This window comes from Papio anubis, chromosome 2 (assembly GCF_008728515.1).
Source record: "Papio anubis isolate 15944 chromosome 2, Panubis1.0, whole genome shotgun sequence".
Lineage (NCBI taxonomy): Eukaryota > Metazoa > Chordata > Mammalia > Primates > Cercopithecidae > Papio > Papio anubis.
The window spans coordinates 176,810,068-176,830,577 of record NC_044977.1 but is presented as its reverse complement, the minus strand read 5'-3'; the positions used below and the strand labels follow the sequence as shown (position 1 = coordinate 176,830,577).

At 38.0% G+C, this 20,510-nt stretch overlaps 1 protein-coding gene across 1 annotated transcript in view; it reads left to right on the top strand.

The window, feature by feature from the left end:
* Window positions 1–20,510, top strand: part of GADL1 (glutamate decarboxylase like 1) — a 170,211-nt gene that overhangs the window by 113,730 nt on the left and 35,971 nt on the right. Inside the window, exon 14 of the mRNA XM_009201845.4 lies at window positions 2,674–2,763. Within this exon, the coding sequence (XP_009200109.1) occupies window positions 2,674–2,763 (90 nt within the window). The remainder of the gene's footprint in view (window positions 1–2,673; window positions 2,764–20,510) is intronic.

Below are 20,510 nucleotides of genomic sequence, written 5' to 3'. Positions count from 1 at the left end.
GTAAAATACAAGCTACAGAGGCAGAGACAGGAAAAACTCATACTTTTGCAGAAATTCAAAACGTATGTTTTTCAACTCTTAATGATTTGGGAAATTGCCAAAGCGAAGATACTCCAAATGAAGCATCAAATGTCTTCCAATGAAATGAACTGTCAGAAGGACTTTATAAGCTTTCAAATGTTGTAGCACTGAAGCCATTCCATTCTAAAAGTGTTTGGGCAAAAGGAATCAGATCTATCGCTAAACCGAAACTTACTAAAAAATGTAAAAGATCTAAGTCCTAACTTGTAAAATATAGAACCTATAACAGCAGATAAAACATCGTAAACTGTTTTGTAATGTTCCTATGCAAATGAAAGGGAATAACAAATTTGGTGACACGTATTAGAGTCCATTCAGAAGAACTGCATGGTGAAGTGGGAAATGTATCAAGAATTAAGGGATTGGAGGATTGCTTCATAGGAGAGAATGAAAAACCTAAAAATGAACAGGAGTAGCAGATATAGAGAGCAGCCACCACTCCTGGAACTGAGAGCACCCAAGAGAAAGGCCGTCCCTTCGCAGGACTGAGGTCTAGACCTCTTCAGAGAGAGTATGACCTTGGCTCATGGGATAACAAAAATTTACTGAGGTGTTACATTGGTGGTACTCACTAGAAATCTAGTCTGGATTGCTGAGGGAAGCCATCCACAGGGGCCATGCCATAACTTGGAAATCACTGCAAGCTACCCAGAAGGAGTGCCAAAGAAGTCATCCAAGGCAAGGGGCCTGGCTGGCATCTCTCATGAGACCACCTGAGGGGAGTATGCCAGGAAAAGCCATTTATGGGCCCTTCACTTGCTGCCTGTCTGCTGTGATGCCACCTGAAAGGGGTGTACTGGGGGAAGCTGCTGGGGTCCATGGGTGGGGATGTGCTCTGGTTTCTGGTTACCAGTGCTGCTGAAAAGAACCACAGATTCTGTAGGAGACCCATGAAGTGAGCACACAAGGTATTCCTCCTTCCTTCTCCAGTGTCTCTCCAGCACCCTCTGCTGACAAAGTTTAAGATTGGACCAGAAGTCAAGGCAGAAATATCTGCAGAGTCCACCTACATTATTTTAGGACACTCAAAAAGGGTAGATTTGTAGCTGAGAGGCAATAAATCGATAACTGACATAACACAATCTAGTGACAGTGCTGCGAAAGTAATTGTAGTTTTTGCCATTACTTTCAATACATCAGAAATCCACATATAAATTGTGTAATTTGTAAGAATGATTGTAGTCTCATAAGTGTTTGTGAAAATTGAGTTGAATTAGTGTTTCATTTTTAACTCTTTATTTTGAAGACTTATTGGACTTGACAAGAGCAGAGCTATAAGAATGTTAATTTCAGAGATGAAATGATAAGATCAAGAACTTACCTTGTTGAACTGGGAATGTTTCTGGGCATTCACTTATGATTTAAAATCCACTAAACTCAAAACATTATATATATATATATATAAAAAATACATATATTACATATATAATATATATTATATATAATATATATATCACCAGTCTTGATTTTAAGATATGAGATAGGTCTATTTCTCTTTATGAAATGCTTTGAAACTTTATATACTAGAGCATAATTCTGATGGTTAGAGAACTGTTATAACATTGATTATTACAAACTGTTTATGGCAGAAAATGAAAATCAGTTCAAATATTGTCAGTGTGAAACTGACAATGAGGAAGATGTGTATGACTCAATCTTTCCTGAATACAATTCTGTATGTCTAATTTGTGAACCCCCAACATAATGTCCCAAATCTCCTCGTCCTGAGTACAAGTCTTTTGGTCATGGAACTTCCTATATTTTTGTCCAGTGAGGACAAAGCCTTGTCTGCATGACAAAGGCTGGGCTAAAGCCTGTTAGAAAGACCAGCAGGGAAGATGACTGGGTTACGGTTACTTAGTGTAGATGACAGTTTCTCATAGAACATACACTGCCTACTTCAGAATCACTTGACATGCTTCATAAACTGCCAATTCTTTAGCCTTTTCTGGGATGGACTTAGACACTGGACATTTTGAACATAGGAACTCAGAATCTACATTTTGAATAGGTCTTCTAGCTAATTCACACTTTTACTGACATTTGAGAGCCGGGAGTCAAGGTGATGCTCTTTTTTCAAAAGCAGTATTGGCTAGGATCATAGTAGTGCTGGTTAGCGAAGCCCATGCATGTCGTGCTGCTATCAACTCACAGGTAATCAAAGCTTTTGCATTTGTCAGGTGTAGGGGCCAACTTTGGCTGCCTTAAGAAAAATAATTATCGGAAGCCTATGATGATATAGCAAATAACTTAAGGATCAGTGATGGAGAGAAAGGATCCAGGGCATCTCTAAGCATATATGTATGTAAGCAGGCACGAACTGACAAAGCTGGGTTGAGTCAGCTTCAAACTTAACTTTTTTCCTGCTATTTTCACATTAAGATGAAGGAACCCGCTAGGTGCACACTATGGAGAAGAAAATTTTTAAATAGGATGTTATCAGAAGGCAGAAGGGATTGTTACTCTAAGATTGTGATCTGTTAAAGTTTTATAACACATGGTAACCCTTAAAGAAACTAAGTTTTCAAAGTATTTAATTGCATTCTAAGATAAATCTTAGGATAACAATTTTAAATTTTTTCTAATTCTCAGCCTGAATATGCCAATATTTGCTTTTGGTACATTCCACCGAGCCTCAGAGAGATGGAAGAAGGACCTGAGTTCTGGGCAAAACTTAATTTGGTAAGTAATAAGTAAATGGTATTTTTCTTTTTGATGAAGTTGATTCAGTGCACATTATCTGTTGATCCTATAAATAATTCTGTGCTTGCTAGGCCCTCTTATCTAGAGAAGTGTCTTCTAGTTCGTTAAAAAGTAATGACAGGCCAAACAGTTGTAGACGTTGTTTACATTTAACAAATTAACATGGTTGACACACACTCTCAAAACAATTAGGTTGTAAGATAATTATGGAATTTGTTAGAAGTTCTGGCTCACAGTGTACTTCAGGAAGTGCCATCTGGTCATGGGACACAAGGTTAGAGTTGTGTGATGAATGACTATTTCAACTCTGCTACTGCATCTGGGCTGCTGTATCACCTTACTTGGAAAATAATGTTAAAAGTCTAAATCTGATACTTTTTGTGAGCTTGAGACCTTATGTCTTCAACAAAGGCCCTATGTCTTACACCCAAAGGGATTACATAGAAGAGATGCTAGCAATGGGTTTCAGTTGAACATCGAACAAAATGTGCTTGGAAGTGTCTTCACACACAGCTGTTGGGGCTGATCATACAGTGTGAGGAGAGGCCCCAGGCTCTAGGGACTGCTTGTGTCTCATCTACTCCTCGCCTAGCATGGCCCTGCCAGTTATAATCCTGCCTCTAATTCAGATTTCCAAGAACTATGGAGTCTTGCAAGTAACACTATTTGATCCCACTTTCCAGATGTATGAACATAATGCATATTTAAAGTGAACCCATGGGAGTTCCACTGGGGATTATGTGGTCGGTCATGTAGAGTGAAAATTCTCACAGGCTAGCACCAACAAAATCAGGCAATTCCCTACCCTCTTGAGGGAGATCAAGTCAGCACAGCTGACTTTATGACCCTGGTTAGTAAAGCTCTGACTTGCAAACCCCTCCTTACCCTCAGGGGGAAAAGGATTTTTTTTTTTAAGCAATTTTTGTGGTCCATAGCCTTTAGAAGACAAAAAAACAAAAACTCCCTGCTCAGATAAGTGACAAACATTTGCTGATGTCCACTAAACTATGCACTGGAAATACAAACATCAAAAGGATATGTCTCCTCCCTTGAGAAACTCAATATTCCCAGAGACAACGAGTAGAGAGACAATCACAAGGTAGCCAAGAAGTGCCTGAATGGAGATTAACTGTGCCAGTGAAAGTAGAAAGGGTATTTACCCCAATGTGTGATACTAGAGCTGAGTTTTGAACAATAAGCAGATGCCAGTCAGGGGACAATTGTAAAGTGGATTCCAGGAAGAATCACAGCATGAGGACTCAGGCTCAAAGAGGAGAATGTGGTTCCATGACCACAGGGGTGCAAAGAAACAGTGACGGGAGGTGAGAAGAGTAACAGACAGAGGGAGGGTCATGGAGCCTTGTCTCCCATGGCAAAGAGCTTGGGATTTTTGCCCCAGTCTAATTGGAAGGAAGAGGGCAGAGCCTTTAAGTCATAGTCACTGATTGCCTCACTTGGCAGCATGTCCTATTTAGCTTCAGGTCATTTTCTGTTTATTCATGGTTCAAACCTCCTAACCTGTAACATAATAGATGACCAATACAGAAGTCTTCTACCTCTTATCAAACCTTATCAGGTAGCAAAGATGGGGAGAGATGGATGGTGTTATCTGTGCCCTTACCTATTTCAGGCAGTTAGCATAGACCTTGGGATTTGTCTTGTATTTTTGTCACATGCAAAATAGCAAAGTGCTTAAGAATACATATCAGATGTTAAGTAACTCAGAGAAACAGGAACTGGACAATGTGGGAATTTAGAGGAACATTTTTTCACTTTGATGGAATGTGGCTGACATTTTTTGGTAGGGTAGGGAAAGAAATTACAAGTTGAGAAAGGTATGGTCACTAAGCTAGAAATTGTTTTTTCATTAAGAAAAAATGAAGAATGTGATATTTGTGTTTCACTAACTCAGTACTGTTGGACTGATAGGAATTAGAATAACTGGATACTCATATATTTGGGGGACTTTTTACTCTTGGTTTACTTTGTTTTTTAAAAAATTGAAATTGAATATGGATATAATATAGAATATAATGCATTTTTCGCCCCAAGATGGTGTCTTGCTCTGTCGCCCAGGCTGGGGTGCAATGGCACGATCTCTGCTCACTGCAACCTCCACCTCCCAGGTTCAAGTGATTCCCACCTGAGTCTCCCGAGTAGCTGGGATCACAGGCATCTACCATCATGCCTAGCTGAGTTTTTGTATTTTTGTCGAGATGGGGTTTCACCATATTGGCCAGGCTTTGACTTCAGGTGATCCACCCGCCTCGGCCTCCCAAAGTGCTGGGATTACAGGCGTGAGCCACCACGCCCGGCGTGTAATGCACTTTTTATCTTAATTGGGAATTGAACAGGAATTGGGACATTCTCTTTTATCCCCAATATTTGCCAAAGTGGATCATACGGTAAATATCCAGTTTATTTTCTTTACTGTCCATCTTGGACTCTCCATCCCTTAATTTTGGAAATGCTTTTCTGCCACTTACAACCATTGCCTGATCTAGTAACAACTTCATTTGTTATAGTTGCTACCGAATAGAAAAAATGCCTGCTGCAGACAAATTGTCACTGGTCCTGAGTTTCTTAATTTCCTATCATTCTCCTCCTGCAAGTCGAGGTGTCTACATGAATTTGGCAAGGGGGAAGGGAGACATATGTGTATATATATACATATTGTTTATGTGGTTTTATGCTTACTGTAGAATGAGAATGCAAGTGTATGATTTATAACCTGTAGTGTAAAGCACACTTGAAATTTTAGTGTTTATCTTGAATAGAGAATCACAAGGCTTTGCCCCTCTGATGCAGACTAATGTCAGGTTGAGCTGTCGGATTTCAGATTCGCTGGTGTGAAAAATCTTCCATTTGGTGGCAGAAGGGGAGAGGGATTATTTGGTAATGAATCTAGAGAGTTGGAGGGTGTAAGTGTATATGTGTGCTTGCAAGTATGTGTGCATACATGAGACTATTTGAGAACACAATTTAGTCTGTGGCCTGTAACAATACGATGACACTCTGTGATACTGGATCTGAGTTCCAATGACTTCTCTTTTCAAGATGCCCACCATAAGATGTTCCTCTTTCCGACTCGCTCATTATTGATATCTTAAGGTCTTCATCATTACTTCCCTAGATTGTATTTGTCTCATTTTCTGGTCTCTTTGCCTCCTGCCATCTCCTTTTCCAGTTTATTTTCTTTACTGTCAGCCCCTCTTTACCTCCATCTCTGCTTCATCATGTCACTCTTCTGTCTGGAAGTCTGACTTGCTTCCCATCCCCTAGTCCCATATAGCAACCGGTCTCAACCCTGTCGGAGTCAATGACCACTATTTATAGTAAAACACAATATTTAGGAGAATATACCCTTTACTCTTCTAAAATGAAACCAATGGAATACATGACCTCCTTATACACAGTTTTGTAAAGGGCAACATAAGACTTTATAATGCAATGTGAAAGTTTATAATAAAAATATGTAAATGCTTAAGCATGACAGTACTGGAAGACATAAGTGATAAGATTCTTGCATATACTCTTAGAAACAGTGAATGTAGGCTATTCATGAATGCACACTATTATAAGTAGGTGATGTTGGTGATGAAAATAACAGCAATAGTATGGTATTAGTGATATACTTTTCAAAAATGATGAACAACTTTTGTGAATACTCTGAAGAAATCATTTTTCCCTTGCTTTACACAGTAGAAAACTATTAAAAATGGCCACAAAATATTTGGCATTGGTATGTAAAACAGTTAGGTTCTGTGCTTGAATAATTATAATCAGGCTTCTTACACCTTATGCATTTCTACTAGGACATTTGAAAGTTGTGTAAAACATGGGACAGTTCAATGTCACTCAAGATAACTCTACACAGTGCAGGGCAGCTGACACCTCTGGTCTCCACCTTCTAAATGCCAGTAGCAGCCCCCTCAAGATCATGAAAATCCAAAGCATTTGTCCAAATTTCCTAGATATTCCCTAGGCAGGTGGTAGCATTTCCTTGAGAACCACTGTCCCACAGAATAAAATCTCACCATGTCTTACACCAAATTGAATCTTGTCTCTTTGGCATCCAAAGTCCTCCATGTCTGATCCTAAGGCACTTTTCTAACTCAACCTATGTGATTTCTTGTACTGAGTAAATTGGCCCAGAGGAGTTAGGAAACACTGGAAACTGGGTAATGGATATCTTTCACTAATCAAATTGACAAATCACTGTAGTTTTCAATGTTGATGTCTACTGTTGGTGAGCATCAGGAGACTCCTGCAAGCTGTTCTTGGGTAAATTTTGTACCATTTTTCTGAAAAGCAACTTTATAAAACATATCAAATATCTTAATTTCATTTTTCTTTCAGCAAATTTTTTCTAAAAATGTATTATTTAAAAATAGTTATAGAAATATTGGGGGAAGCTACTAAGACATTCATAGGCATTATTTTAAAATAGCAAATATTTCAGAAGAAACTAAATATTCAACTATAGAGAACTGGTTAAATTTTAGTACATTAACTTATAAACCAATTTGTAGTGTCCAGACAAAATTGTGTTTCAAAATAATTCATATTAAAAAGGGGTTTAAAACAGCCACTGTATTATACCAATATCGAAATTTTATGCTTAAATGTACATAAGTACATATAAAATACTGTGTATGCTTTAAGGGTACATAAGAGGTGCCAAAATATTTTAAAGTTGTAGGTGATTTTATATTTCTTTTCAGTTTGAAAATTTTCTATAATTAGTGTATGTTTGTGAAAACAATAATAAAATGAGATACTTTAGTGGAGTTAATTGATCCAATGAAGCCACAGATTTCCCCGAGTGCTTTATCTAGACAGAAGTTATCCAGGTTTCAACCATGTATTTCCCAAGAGCCAGAAAAATTAAGCATTAATCCCAATATGGTACATTTTTACCATTTTAAAATTATCTACACGTATTACTTGAGAAATATAGCATGTAGATTTAACACAATTTTTGTAAGGATGAATTTTAAAGTTTTAAATATTAAAATGTTTTAATCTTGTACCATTCTTTAAGGATCATTATACAATATTCAATTAGTTTGCAAACTATTTTCTCTTATGACATGTTCCTAGGTATTGTGTTCAATGTCATCCCTTCCCACCTCTCCCTCCTTGCTAAAATACACACAGTATCTGCATTGATTTTAAGTTTAGAGGCATTGCTAGTGGTGGTTCATAGTGATCTTCAAATAGGCTTCCTAGGTTTCCCTGAAAGCTTCCGGCATTGTGGTAGAGTTATACTTTGCTTTTTTTTGTTTTGCTTTTTTAAGATGGAGTCTCACTCTGTCGCCCATGCTGGAGTGCAGTGACACAATCTTGGCTCACTGCAACCTCCGCCTCCTGGGGGTTCAACCGACTCTCCTGCCTCAGCCTCCTGAGTTGCTGGAATTACAGCTACTCACCACTACACACAGCTAGTTTTTCATATTTTTAGTTGAGATGGTGTTTTACTCATGTTGGCCAGGCTGGTCTCCAACTCCTGACCTCACGATTCACCCAACCTTGGCCTCCCCAAAGTGCTGAGATTACAGACGTCAGCCACCGCACCCAGCCCTATACTTTGCTTTCTAAAGTAACTTCCTGAAATAAGTTTGTATGCTTCCTTCTTCTGAAGCTGCCCGACAGTGATCAGATATTGAGAACGAGGAAGCTGAGGATAGAATGCAAAGATAAGATGGGAAATGTTAGACCCAGAGAATGTAATTGAAAATTCCACTCATTTGTTTTGCCCCATCATTACTCGGTACTCTGATAGAGAAGATTTCTTTTGTCAATATTTCATAAATAATTCTACATTATGCCAACAAAATTTACATTCTTAAAAGTAATTAACAAGCTGTCTTTTCGTATTCATTTATGGTTATTTGTTTTGTTTTTTTTCATTTGCTGTCCTGCAGATTTGTGACTAATGTTATTTATAACAGGCTCCTTTCTCAATAGTAGAGGGGAAATAAATCTTAAAAATCTACTTGATGGGTTTTATTGTTTGGTGATAAAACTTGATATCCCAGATATCTTAAGAATTTAGTATTCTCCCTGGCAGGTTTCTGATTAACGGCACTTGAAGATGAGACTGCATAATCTGGGTAGGGTGATGTGGAAACGTCGCTGTGGAAACCTCACAGTGAAGACATCCACACAGGCTGCTGCTTTGGATTTTAGGGAGGGTTTTAGCATCTCTTTCCATGCCCCATTTATTTTCTGAATGTGTTTTTGTGTGTCTAGTATCTGGACATATTTCAAGCCACTCCAACAGCAGTTCTGTATATGTCTTCTGATCTCTTAGGGACTTGTAGATATGCATACACACATGCACACACGTGCACAAGTTCACAACAATTGAAGGCTTGTGTATTTTTCAGAATTCTGATTTTCTTTTGTCATTGTCTTTGACATTAGTATATTCAATCACTCAATTTTGGATTGTGAACTAAAAGCACCTGGGTCTTCAAAGGTGCAGCGCTTTAAAAAATGTTCAAAGATTAGATTCTTTTTTAAACCTTATGCTACAGAATTTATAGTACATCCTTCAAAAAATCCTGTTTCCTAGTAGATATCACTTTCAAGCTGTAGTTTAAAATTTATGTTTAAAGAGTCTAATATCAAAGTGCCTTTTAAAGAAAATAGTTCTAAATATGACTTAAGAGGCTCCCCTTATTTGGATAGTGGCTGGGATGTAGATTTCAAGAATGCTTAGCTAATGAATATTCTGTGTTTTGTAGACATCATATGCTCTTTCCCTGAACTATTAAAAGCTAATATAAAATGTTATTTTAAGTATTCTGTCAGGTAGAGATATTATGTACAATTTGTCATGCATTCTAATGGTAATCAGTTTTGTTCTTACGCCTTTCTGCAACTAAGGGTCAAGAAGCCACTTAGGTACTTCTGATATAATTATGGCCAGCTTCAGCTGATTGCTGAAGCTGGAGTGTCCCTTCAGCTGAAGGGCAGGGAATATTCAGTGCTTTTCTTGCTTTTATGCTCATCTCTTTTCCAGTTGTTAATTGTTGTCTTTCTAAATACACTCCACTGGATTTATACAATTTCAACCAACAAAAAGTACCAATAAAATTCTTGTTGTATGTGCATGTTTAAGGGGAAGTTCATGATGAGTTTTCCTTTGTTTCATAGCATGTTTCAATGAATAATTTGTTATTACTTTACTTATTTGCTAACTAATATGTTGTTTTGTGGCCTTAACATTTTCATAGATATAAGTGTTTTATGGATAGTAACTTGAACTCTCCAGAAAAGCCAGATAAGTACAGATGTCCTCATTATAAATTTCTTTCTTTCCTTGAGTTTAACAGCCTCCCCTTCTATTTCTGTTGGACTGTTCTAATTTCTTGCGGCATACGTTCTGAGTCTGGCCCATCTCTTGAAAATTAAAATAGAGAAGAATGAAGCTGGCATTTACTGCAGACTGAGGCCGACCTCAGAGGCCTAAGGCCAGGATGAGACCAGTTATCTGAGGAATTTTCATGCGAGTGGCCACCCACAGCTCACAACAGTAAACACTTGTTTACTTGTGACCGACTGATCCACTGGGCACCTTTGATGACAGTCATAGGAAATGAGGCCAAGGAATAGCTAAAAAGCTGCATTTCACGAGCATCTTTTTGTACATCAGGTCTATTGTTCTATAGACACACACATGAGGCAAAAGTATACTGTTCTCTGTACTGGAGTGCCACTGGCTTTCTGTGTAACATTTGCACATGAGCCAAGTTTATCACTTAAGTCTGTTTCTTTAGTGTCTGTTCATGTAAGGTCTAAGTGAAATAATTCTGAATTTCCAAATATATCAGGGTGAACATCAAGGAAAGGCAGAAGCTTAATTAATACTTATGGGCCACTTACTGCTGTGTCTCTATGGTTTTATTTGGTTTACTCAGTCGAGTTGCAAACCCAAATACATATAGAAGCTAGACAAGTGGCATAAATGCGAGGAGCCCGAGCATAACACAGGAGGGAGTGATGGGGACTGGGATACACTGAAGTATATTAGCCCCAGCTAAAGGGAACAAACCTCTACTCAGCTCCTAATCATGACTGCCATGCAGGAATGCAGGTCGGGGTTGCCAAGTCTTATTTTTAAGAGAAGGTAGATAATATACAGATGCTTACATGAACTGTTTTTAATGTTTTCAATATTGGCAAATAATTTAGAAACGTGTGATACACATTTGTCAGTGGGATCTGGTCTTCAGGCTTTTAGCTTGCAATTCCTACCTAAATTCATCAATCCTTGATTACTTGTGTGTGTGTCACTGGAAGCTCCTTGAGAGTTTGTCTCATCTTTGGCTCCTCCATGGCAACAATTCTGGGGTTGGCCCAACTATCAACTTTGAGGGATGCTTGAGCTCTGTCATCTACCGAAAAACTGTCTCACGCTGTCAGACTGTCAAGTGGGTGTTTTAAGGACTGTAACCTTGTGGCAAATGTGGCAACACAATTTAGACATATGGGTGTGGGTGCGTTTTGGTCTTGTGTTTTCTCCTTTCCGGATTCCAAGAATTAGACAGGGCCTCTGGGCTTCATGCCTCTCCTGAGGTTTGTGTGTTCTGAAGATGTCCATCTTCCTAGATGTTCTAGTAACCTAAGCTGGCCCGTGATGAGACCATAGAGGCAACAAACAGGCAGGCACAGGAGGAAGCAGGAGAAATTTCCCTCAAGCCAGAGGAGGGTACAGGAGACAATTTCTACAGATAGGTTACACAAAGCAGGGAAGCTGAGGATGATTCCTAAGGAGTTATCTTGGAGCGGGGGGAGGTGTGCGCGCATGTGTTCCAGACATTGGAACTTCTGCCCATATCCTAACAGATAAGGATACAGCACTGTCAGTGTACTAAGACATCATATTGGGTCAGGTCATAAGTATTTCACTGGTCACTGGATGGCAATGACCTAAACATGAGCACTGAATAAGATCCTCATTACCTCTACAGAATCCTTTGGGGCTGTGGGAGCTGTAATAACGACTGAGTGACTTTCAGCAGCCTTGTCTAGGATGGTGGCTTGCAGTTGGATTTAATTTTATTTAGAGAAAATATAGTACTGTGACATTTCTTGCACACTTGAGTTTATGGAGCAAAATCCATACCCACAACACAACCATTAAGGAAATTGCTCTGGACTTGATGCAGTATGTTGTTGCAAAAATAAAGAATGGACCCCTGGGCTGAAAGCAAAAGACTTTTTTCCATGGTCTCTTTGAAGTCCTTTGCCAGTGCCCAGCCTGCCCCCTGGTGGCACTCTGGAAAATGACACACTAAATGCTGAGTGAACAACTGTGAAATGTTACAGAATTACAGCATCACAGGTGCCAAGGGTATCCGATTCTGCCAGACCAAGAAAGACTCAAGTCAGAAATTCTCAGAGGATCAAATTGTTCCTTCTCTTCACTTCAAATGTTTCTTTCTTCCACTTTCTCTCAGAGGAAGTCACATCCCTTGTCTCCAAAGCAAACTTTTCCACGTTTGCCTTTGAGGCTTCTTCATGCCTCAGAGGTCACTGCACCTGCAGTCTCGCCATTCTCTTCCTTCTTCCCCCCCCGCTTCCCCGTCCTTTCTTCTCTCTCCCTCTCTCCTTCTCAAAATTTCATTCTTATTTCCTCTAATATCTTGTTCCCCCCTCAATTGATAAATATGTCCAGGCTTCAACGAAAGAAATGACAATTTTTCCTTAATATTGTTTTCCCCTCAAGCTACTTCACACTGTCTCTTTCCTCATCCCTTTGGACCAAACTCCTGAAAAATAAAAATCTTCAAATGGCTTGCCCTCTGTAACAAGTAGTCCCTCTCATAATTTATAAAACCATTCCCATAATTTGGGGTATTTAGGTTTCCAGGATTTTGCCACTGTAAACAATAACAGATGAACATCTTTTTTCGCTCACATCTACTTTTGCTATTTCCAGGAGATAAAATTCTCAAAATGTAATTGCTGACTATGAAAACACTCATGCGACTTTGAGCCTGATTAGTTTGTATTACTATTTTTTAAGAAGTCTGCATACATTTACAATGCCAGTAGTAAGGAATGCGTACACCAGGTTCAATCTAATTCTGACAACATTGGGTGTTGTAGGGATAAGGGGAGTATGGGGAGTTATTGAGATAGGATATTTTACCTAAAATTTTACACATGTGTATTAATTGTTGGTAGGCTGAACAGTTTCTCTTCATGATTCAGTGTATCCGTTTTTTCATATTTTAAGTATATTTGAGATCTGATGTTTCCCTTGTAAATTTGAATAAGGGTAACATGGTTTGGGTTTTAAAGCTGTCTTTGTAACATGGAAAGCAAATATTGCCTTCAGTATAATGTCCTTTGTATTTAGTCTTGCCGTTTTTTTCATTGTACAGAAGTTTTAAATTTTTTGTATTTAAATCTGTCAGTCTTTTCCTGCATAATTTATTCCACTGCTTCAAAGCTGAAGTTACTGTTTTCTCACAAATCTGATATTCTAATTCCATCTCCTGCTGGCTTTACTGTCATTCAATTTTTTGTATTTAACTCCTTAATCCGTGTAGGGGTTATTTTAGTGCACCATGCAAAGTATGAATCTAACCTGATCATTTCCTCAAAGTATTATCCTGTTTTTCTAATTAATTCCTCCTAACACTTTATTTTGGGGTACTTATGTGTTACAATTTTAAAAACTATTTCAGTTTTCCAATCTGTTCTATTGATCTGCGTCTCTTTTTGTGCCAAGAACTAAAGGATTTAAAATAGTTTTCCTTTACAATAGGTTCTCAAATCTGCTAAAACTCTATCCTTCTGGATTCCTTTGTAAAATGGCATTCTTTAGTAATTTTTAGTTTTTATATATTTTAGAATGCTTTAAGTTAAAAATGGCATCTTTTAAATATTCTTATTGAAGATTAAATCACCGATTCTGGAGTTAATAATGCCTCTGCCGCTCAGTGGCTGCGTGACCATGAACAAGTTACTGAAACTTGCTTTCCTTTTATTTTTCCATCAAATAACATGAGGATATGTTAAAAACTACCTACCTCACAGAACTGTGATGGGGATTGACTGGTATAATGCTTAAATACTGTAAAGTGCTTAGCATTGTGCCTGGCACAGAGTAAATGCTTAATATTAGCTTTCATTATTATTCATCCTGTTACCTCATATTTGAAGGACTATGAGCCCAAGATATCTTCTCCATGCCTTTTTGTTTGCTCAACAAAATACCTTAACACTATCACAATAGAATTCCTAAAGTCCAACTCTCAATATGTCAACTTTCATGTTTCCCCTTGTCCCATAGGAAAGAGTCTAGAATCATTCAGGGACTACAGTGATCTCATGTACTCAACCTTCTTACCTTGTCCTCTGCTAATCCTGTTTACGTCCCCTGCGGTCTACCCGACTGAGCCATCTGCTCCTGTCTTTACTTGGAAAGCCAGCCTATCACTGTCATTAAAAACACACTGGCTTGGCAGTCAGAAAAACCCGGATGTGAGTTCTGGCTTCATCACTTCTTCGTGATGTGCCTTTTGGCAAAGTATTTTACCGCTCCATGCCTGTTTCCTCATGCAAAAAAAACAATAACAACAAAAAATCACAGTAATAGGTTGTGGATTTTCAGGGACTAAATAGGATAGTACATGTTAACCACTTTATATAGTGCTAAGTAGGACAGGCTACATAATCTGCAGAGCCTGGTGTAAAGTAAAAACGTGGGGTTCCTTTTCCAGAAACTACTAAAAATTTCAAGATGGCAACAGTAGAGCATTACCAAGCATGAGGCCTTTGTCTGCTCAGGAGCTTGTGACTGTGCTGGTTGCACATCTTGAATCCCTGGTGCTCAGGGTTAATGAGAGTGAATTGAGCATTCCCACCTCCTTGTATTTTCTCTGCTTTCTTTGTCCCTGGTGTCTTGTGCCTATATATTCTACCACCTCTTCATTCTTGGTGCCCCATGTTCAATTTCCTTCCTGGAGACCCCGGATATATATACTTGTCTCCTCCTCTGAATGGGGAACGATGTAATTGTTTGTAAGCCATTTATAGCTTTTAACCAATGTCATCTAACCAATACAGTCAGTTTTTATGTCTGACTCCAATTTAAAATTAGAAGGTTAGCCTCTCAGCTTTCCCAGGAACTTATTTCCTGGCACCTGAGCATGAGTACCCTTTTCAGATACTTTTATGACATTTTCTTCCCCTGTCTCGGCAGTTACAATAGGAAACCAATATTGTGGGGGGTGGGGGGGGTTTGGAAAAGATTATGTCAAGCTAGAGGCGAGAGAGACAGTGAGAAATGACGCAATGCATAGGGGAAAATAGCTGATGAATTTTAGCACAGGGATGATGCATTACAATTTCCCTATGATACAGTAGATTGCAGGGGAGATGAAGGTGGGGACAATGTGTCACACTAGGGTCATATTTGAGTTTCAACCTTCCAAGCCTGGCTACTACAAAAAAACTTATGCAAAATAAAAATGTGGGGCTCCTTGTTCCAAAATTACCCAGAGTCTTAAGATGCTGACAGCTGAGCATTAAACCAAGCATACCCTTCTGAGGGCAGGGCCTTGTTCAGCTGCACAGGTTGCACACCCATGAAGCAAGCCCTGGTACTGAATGTTAAATAATGGTGTTGATTGTTCTTGTATGTTTTCACGATGTTGCTATCACATAGTAGGATGCATATTATTTTGCTGAATCAATAAATTAAAGCATGAACTTGATTTGGACAACTTATATGCTTATTGTGGCTTCCTGAAGACATCGTGGTTCTTTGTCCATTATCCCACTTGTAGTTTTACAGAATGACTACTCATCCTGAAAGTGTGAGTTGGTCTGCAGTAAAGACCTAGGATCATCTTTTTATCTGGCTTTTGATGTGCAGGAAGAGCCAAGCACCACCACTTCTGATGAGTGATCTGTGTGGGGAATTCTCAGGATAAGGACAGCTTAATAAGGAAGACATGTTAGGGGAGATGAACATTTTGATGGCTCTCCTAACATTGCCTTCGAGGGAACTACCTCCTCTGTCTTGCGTAAATCTAGCAGAGTTAGGGTTGTAAGTTGCTATCTAGTTTTGGTTCTGCTGGCCAGATCATCAGTTCAGAATGAAAAAGAAAAAAAGTCAATTTACTGTTGTGACTACAAGATGGCTAAACCTCCATTGTCAGACTTTTCCTACAATCTGTCCTTGAATTATGCTTTCTTATGAAAGTGTCCCCCCCTTACAGGATGTTCTAGAAATGGTAGTGCCTCACTGTTTTAAGGATAGGAATAATTCAAATTCTGGCAGTACCACAGCAGAGCTTGCTTTAATCATTGTAGTATCACCTGCCTAATTCCGAATGGAGATTGTCAGTACAACCTGGGATGAGCTGACACACTGAAGTGTACTGAGGTAGACTAGAATGCTGTGGCAGTTTAGTTTGGTACTAATCACGTCTATCATGTGAGTTAACAAGTGTAAGATCAGAGATAAGTTCCCATGAGAATTCTGCCTATTCATTAAACAATGTATTTATTGAGCATCTATTGTGTTCCACTGTTCTTGATGCTTGGTACATATCCTTCGAGTGATTTCTCTAAATGCTTAGTAAGGAGCTTAGAAAAATTATAAAGAAGGACCGAGTAGTATGAAAGATAGAAAGATAAAATTTAACTACACTTTACTTCCAATTTTATGGAAAAATTGAGCCAACTGAAAATCAAACAGCTTTAATGCACTGGTCCTGTAGTTTTTACTTTTCTTATGAGTTATATTTTTTATATTTTAAGTATCATCTTACAAATTTTGCAGGGTTTCTCAGTCTACACACCAGAATCTATCCGATCATGTCTTAGAAATTAGTTTATACTGTGTATCTTCTTACAATGAGTAGGGAAAGTGACTCAGATCTAAAAATCTGTTCTTATAACTATTAAGATAAATAACTGAGGACATGAAGAAAAAAATTTTGAAAAACTTAAATCAGGCAATTTTTATTTTGTTTTGTATGAAGTTTAAATATAAAATCACTTCAGTAAAGATGTTAATATATTTAATAAACATAAGTAAATATGCATTTGAATTTTTATGAATGTTAAAAACTTTCTATGCTATTCTGACCAAATTATGGAATATTTTAAATCCTGTATCCTCCATTTAGAGATTTGATGTTAGTTTAATAGGAATATTCTATAGTTTTTTATTCTTTGTTAAAAAAAAGTCAATGGAAAGATTTTTTCCTTTAGTATTATCAAGAGGATTTATAGTCATTTTTCAAATATAGATAACCAAGTTATATCATTTTAAGGTGATATTTTCTGATATATTCACATTTCTTCATTTAGAATTTTCTAGTCAAAAGCTGAAGATTATGTGTATCTATGTATCTCTATAGATGGAGACAGATATATAAAGATGTGGTCTTTAAGACTAACAATGCTTAGACCTAAGGATTTTTCAACTTTACAATGTGAGAAACTTGCAATTTTGATGTAATGTACGGTATTCAATAAAGTCTATGAGATATGCAACACTATTATAAAATAGGCTTCCTGTAAGATGATTTTGCCCAACTATAGTCTAAGTGCCTGAGTATATTTAAGGTAGATTGGGCTAAGTTGTGATATTTGGTAGGTTAGGTATAATAAAAATAGTTTTGACTTACCACATATATTTTTTTTTCCTGAGACGGAGTCTCGCTGTCGCCCAGGCTGGAGTGCAGTGGTACAATCTTGGCTCCACCTCCCAGGTTCACGCCATTCTCCTGCCTCAGCCTCTTGAGTAGCTGGGACTACAGGCGCTGGCCACTACACCCAGCTATTTTTTTTTTTTTTTTGTATTTTTAATAGCGACAGGGTTTCACTGTGTTAGGTAGGATGGTCTCAATCTCCTGACCTTGTGATTCCCCCGCCTCGGTCTCCCAAAGTGCTGGGATTACAGGTGTGAGCCATCGCAGTTTTCTCTTCCATATACTGATTTCCTTTATAGGTTGACAATTAAAACTCTATAGGACCATAAATAGGTACAATCATGTCAATTAAAAGTGAAACTGTATAAAGGTACATACAAATTACACATGTATGTATGTGTATTTATACATATACATACTCAACTTACAATGGGTTTACATACCCATGATCCCATCATAAATTGAAAGTATTGGCCAGGTGCGATGGGACATTTGCAACTCAATGGATAAATGCTTGAGGGAAATGGATCCCTCATTTTCCATGATGTACTTATTGTGTATATGTACTGTACTGTATTCATCTGCAGATGGACACTTAGGTTGCTTTCAAATCTTAGCTATTGTAAACAGTGCTACAACAAACAGTTGTAGTCTTATTCAGCCATAGAAAAGAATGAGATCCAGTCATTTGAAACATGGATGGAACTGGAGATTGTAATGTTAAGTGAAATAAGGCACAGAAAGACAAACATCACATGTTTTCAGTTATTTGTGGGATCTAAACAATTGAAGAGATTAGAAAGATGGTTACCAGAGAATGGGAAGGGTAGTGGGAGTCTGGGAGGTAGGCATGGTTAATGGGTCCAAAATAAAAAGAATGAACGAGACCTCTATTTGATTGCATAAGAGTCACTAGTCAATAACTGTACATTTTTAACAAGTATAGTTGGGACATTTGCAACTCAATGGATAAATGCTTGAGGGAATGGATCCCTCATTTTCCATGATGTACTTATTTCACATTGCATACCTGCATCAAAACATCTCATGTACCCCCAAAATTATACCTACTAAGTGCCCACAAAAATTAAAATTTAAAAGTTTATTATAAAAATAAGTTTAATTCGACTTTGAAGTTGTTGAAGTACATGAGTTCAGATATGCTGTGTGTTTTTTTCATGCTGTGACCATTCAGAAAAATCGCATGAAAACTTTAGTCTTCCAAAGGACCTTGTATTGAATTACCAGGTAGAAAAAGAAGCCTTTTAAAGCATATGTCCTTGCTTTTTTCTTACTTAGATTACTGCCATGAACCTTCTTCAACATAATTCGCTTACTCCTAGCGTTGTCACTACCCCAAGCCCCTCTTCTGTCTTCACTGTTAGAGGCCTTGTATAAACAGCCATTGACTCCTTCAATTCCATTATGTAAAGACTTTTCTGCTGCCTTCTCTATAAAACATGAGTTCCTAAGCAGGGTAGTCAAGGCATTTAGTGATGTAGACTGTCTCCTACATCCAAACCTCTTACCTGCTCAGGTCACATTGCAAGGTCTGTACTCAATGTCTCGCCTCTTTTGTGCCTTAGTTCCAGATACTCTATTAGACTCCCACTCCCTCCCACGGCCCTAGATATTATATGCAAATACATATAACACATGCATATAAATATTATGTATGCTGTGAAATGCAGCATTTTTGTGTTGTGCTGTTTCAAGATTGCCATTAAAAATATTGACCATAGGTTTGAATCTAATTGGTAGAGGTACTGGGTGGAGGGGATGCTGTATTGTGATTACAAGGTAGAAAATGTGTTCCAGATTTTTTCCTTACTGGTCTAATAATGTTACTTTTCTCTGTCTACTTGCCTCACATGCAAATGGATACCTCTAAAATTTTTTTTTAATTATTACTACAGCATGCTGAGGATTGACAGTTTCAATTGGATAAAGTTTTAGACTGAAAGACTTTCCAGATGCAAAACAATGTCAGCTTCAGAGTCAGGGAAGGAAGCTTACTCAATAACCCTTTGCACTAAAAACTTGGGTAGTATATAGGAGCTAAAATATACCATGCAGTAAAAATAAACATATCTATCCCCAGGTTCTGCAGTTAATTGACCATGAAAATGTGTGCGCGCCACCAACGCTGGGTGCCTGGAAGAAGACTTCGCTACTTGTTTTGTCAATAAACCCTACAATATTTGGTTAACTTAGTTGTTTATGCCTAGAATTCACCAAATAAACATTGAGTCAATTTTAGCTTAAGCTTGTTGAGGAGCTTTGAAAGGCTCTGTCTTCTCCCTAGAGACTCAGAATTCTCATTGCTATCCATGATAGAACCTCTCTCAATGTATGTGATAGAAATATAGCCCAATTTAGAGGAAAGCTGGAATTTTATTAAAGTAAATAAAGCACACGATATAAGATTTACATCCAGGATCTCTTCAGAGATCCTTCATTAAATGCCTATATGAATCCTGACAGTGTTACATTTTTTGAAATGAAAAAAGTTATCCAGTTGCAAAATGTTTTGTGGGCTGTGTTCTGCATGGTAAATTTTAATCCTTGTTTTGCCAGTCGAGGTAAATATTGCTTATGTTTATTAGCCACTGATTTTTTAGTAGAACAGCACAGGACATCAGCCTTTAATTTTGCTGGTTGAAGCAGCAATGGCCGGTTTCCCTATGTCCTTTCCCTTCTGCAAATGACTACCTGAAATCTATCAGTATATATGATGCTCCACATGCTGCCCATCATCACCCTGCCCCCAGCTGAAGAAAAACATATGGAGTAGAAGTCCTGAAATTAGAGAACCAATTCAGGGACAAGTTCCATAATCAAAATTGCTCTTTGCTTTACAAAAATGATTTCAAATAGTATTCCTTCAAATTAGAAGCTCCACTAACCTAATAAGTAACTTCCTTTGGAATGTCTGTCAGAACACTTAAGATATGTGGTAATTATTAAATTTGGAGTCTGGTATGGTGAGAGGAAGGTAACGATAACCGATTTTGTGTATAGATGGCCTGGAAGATG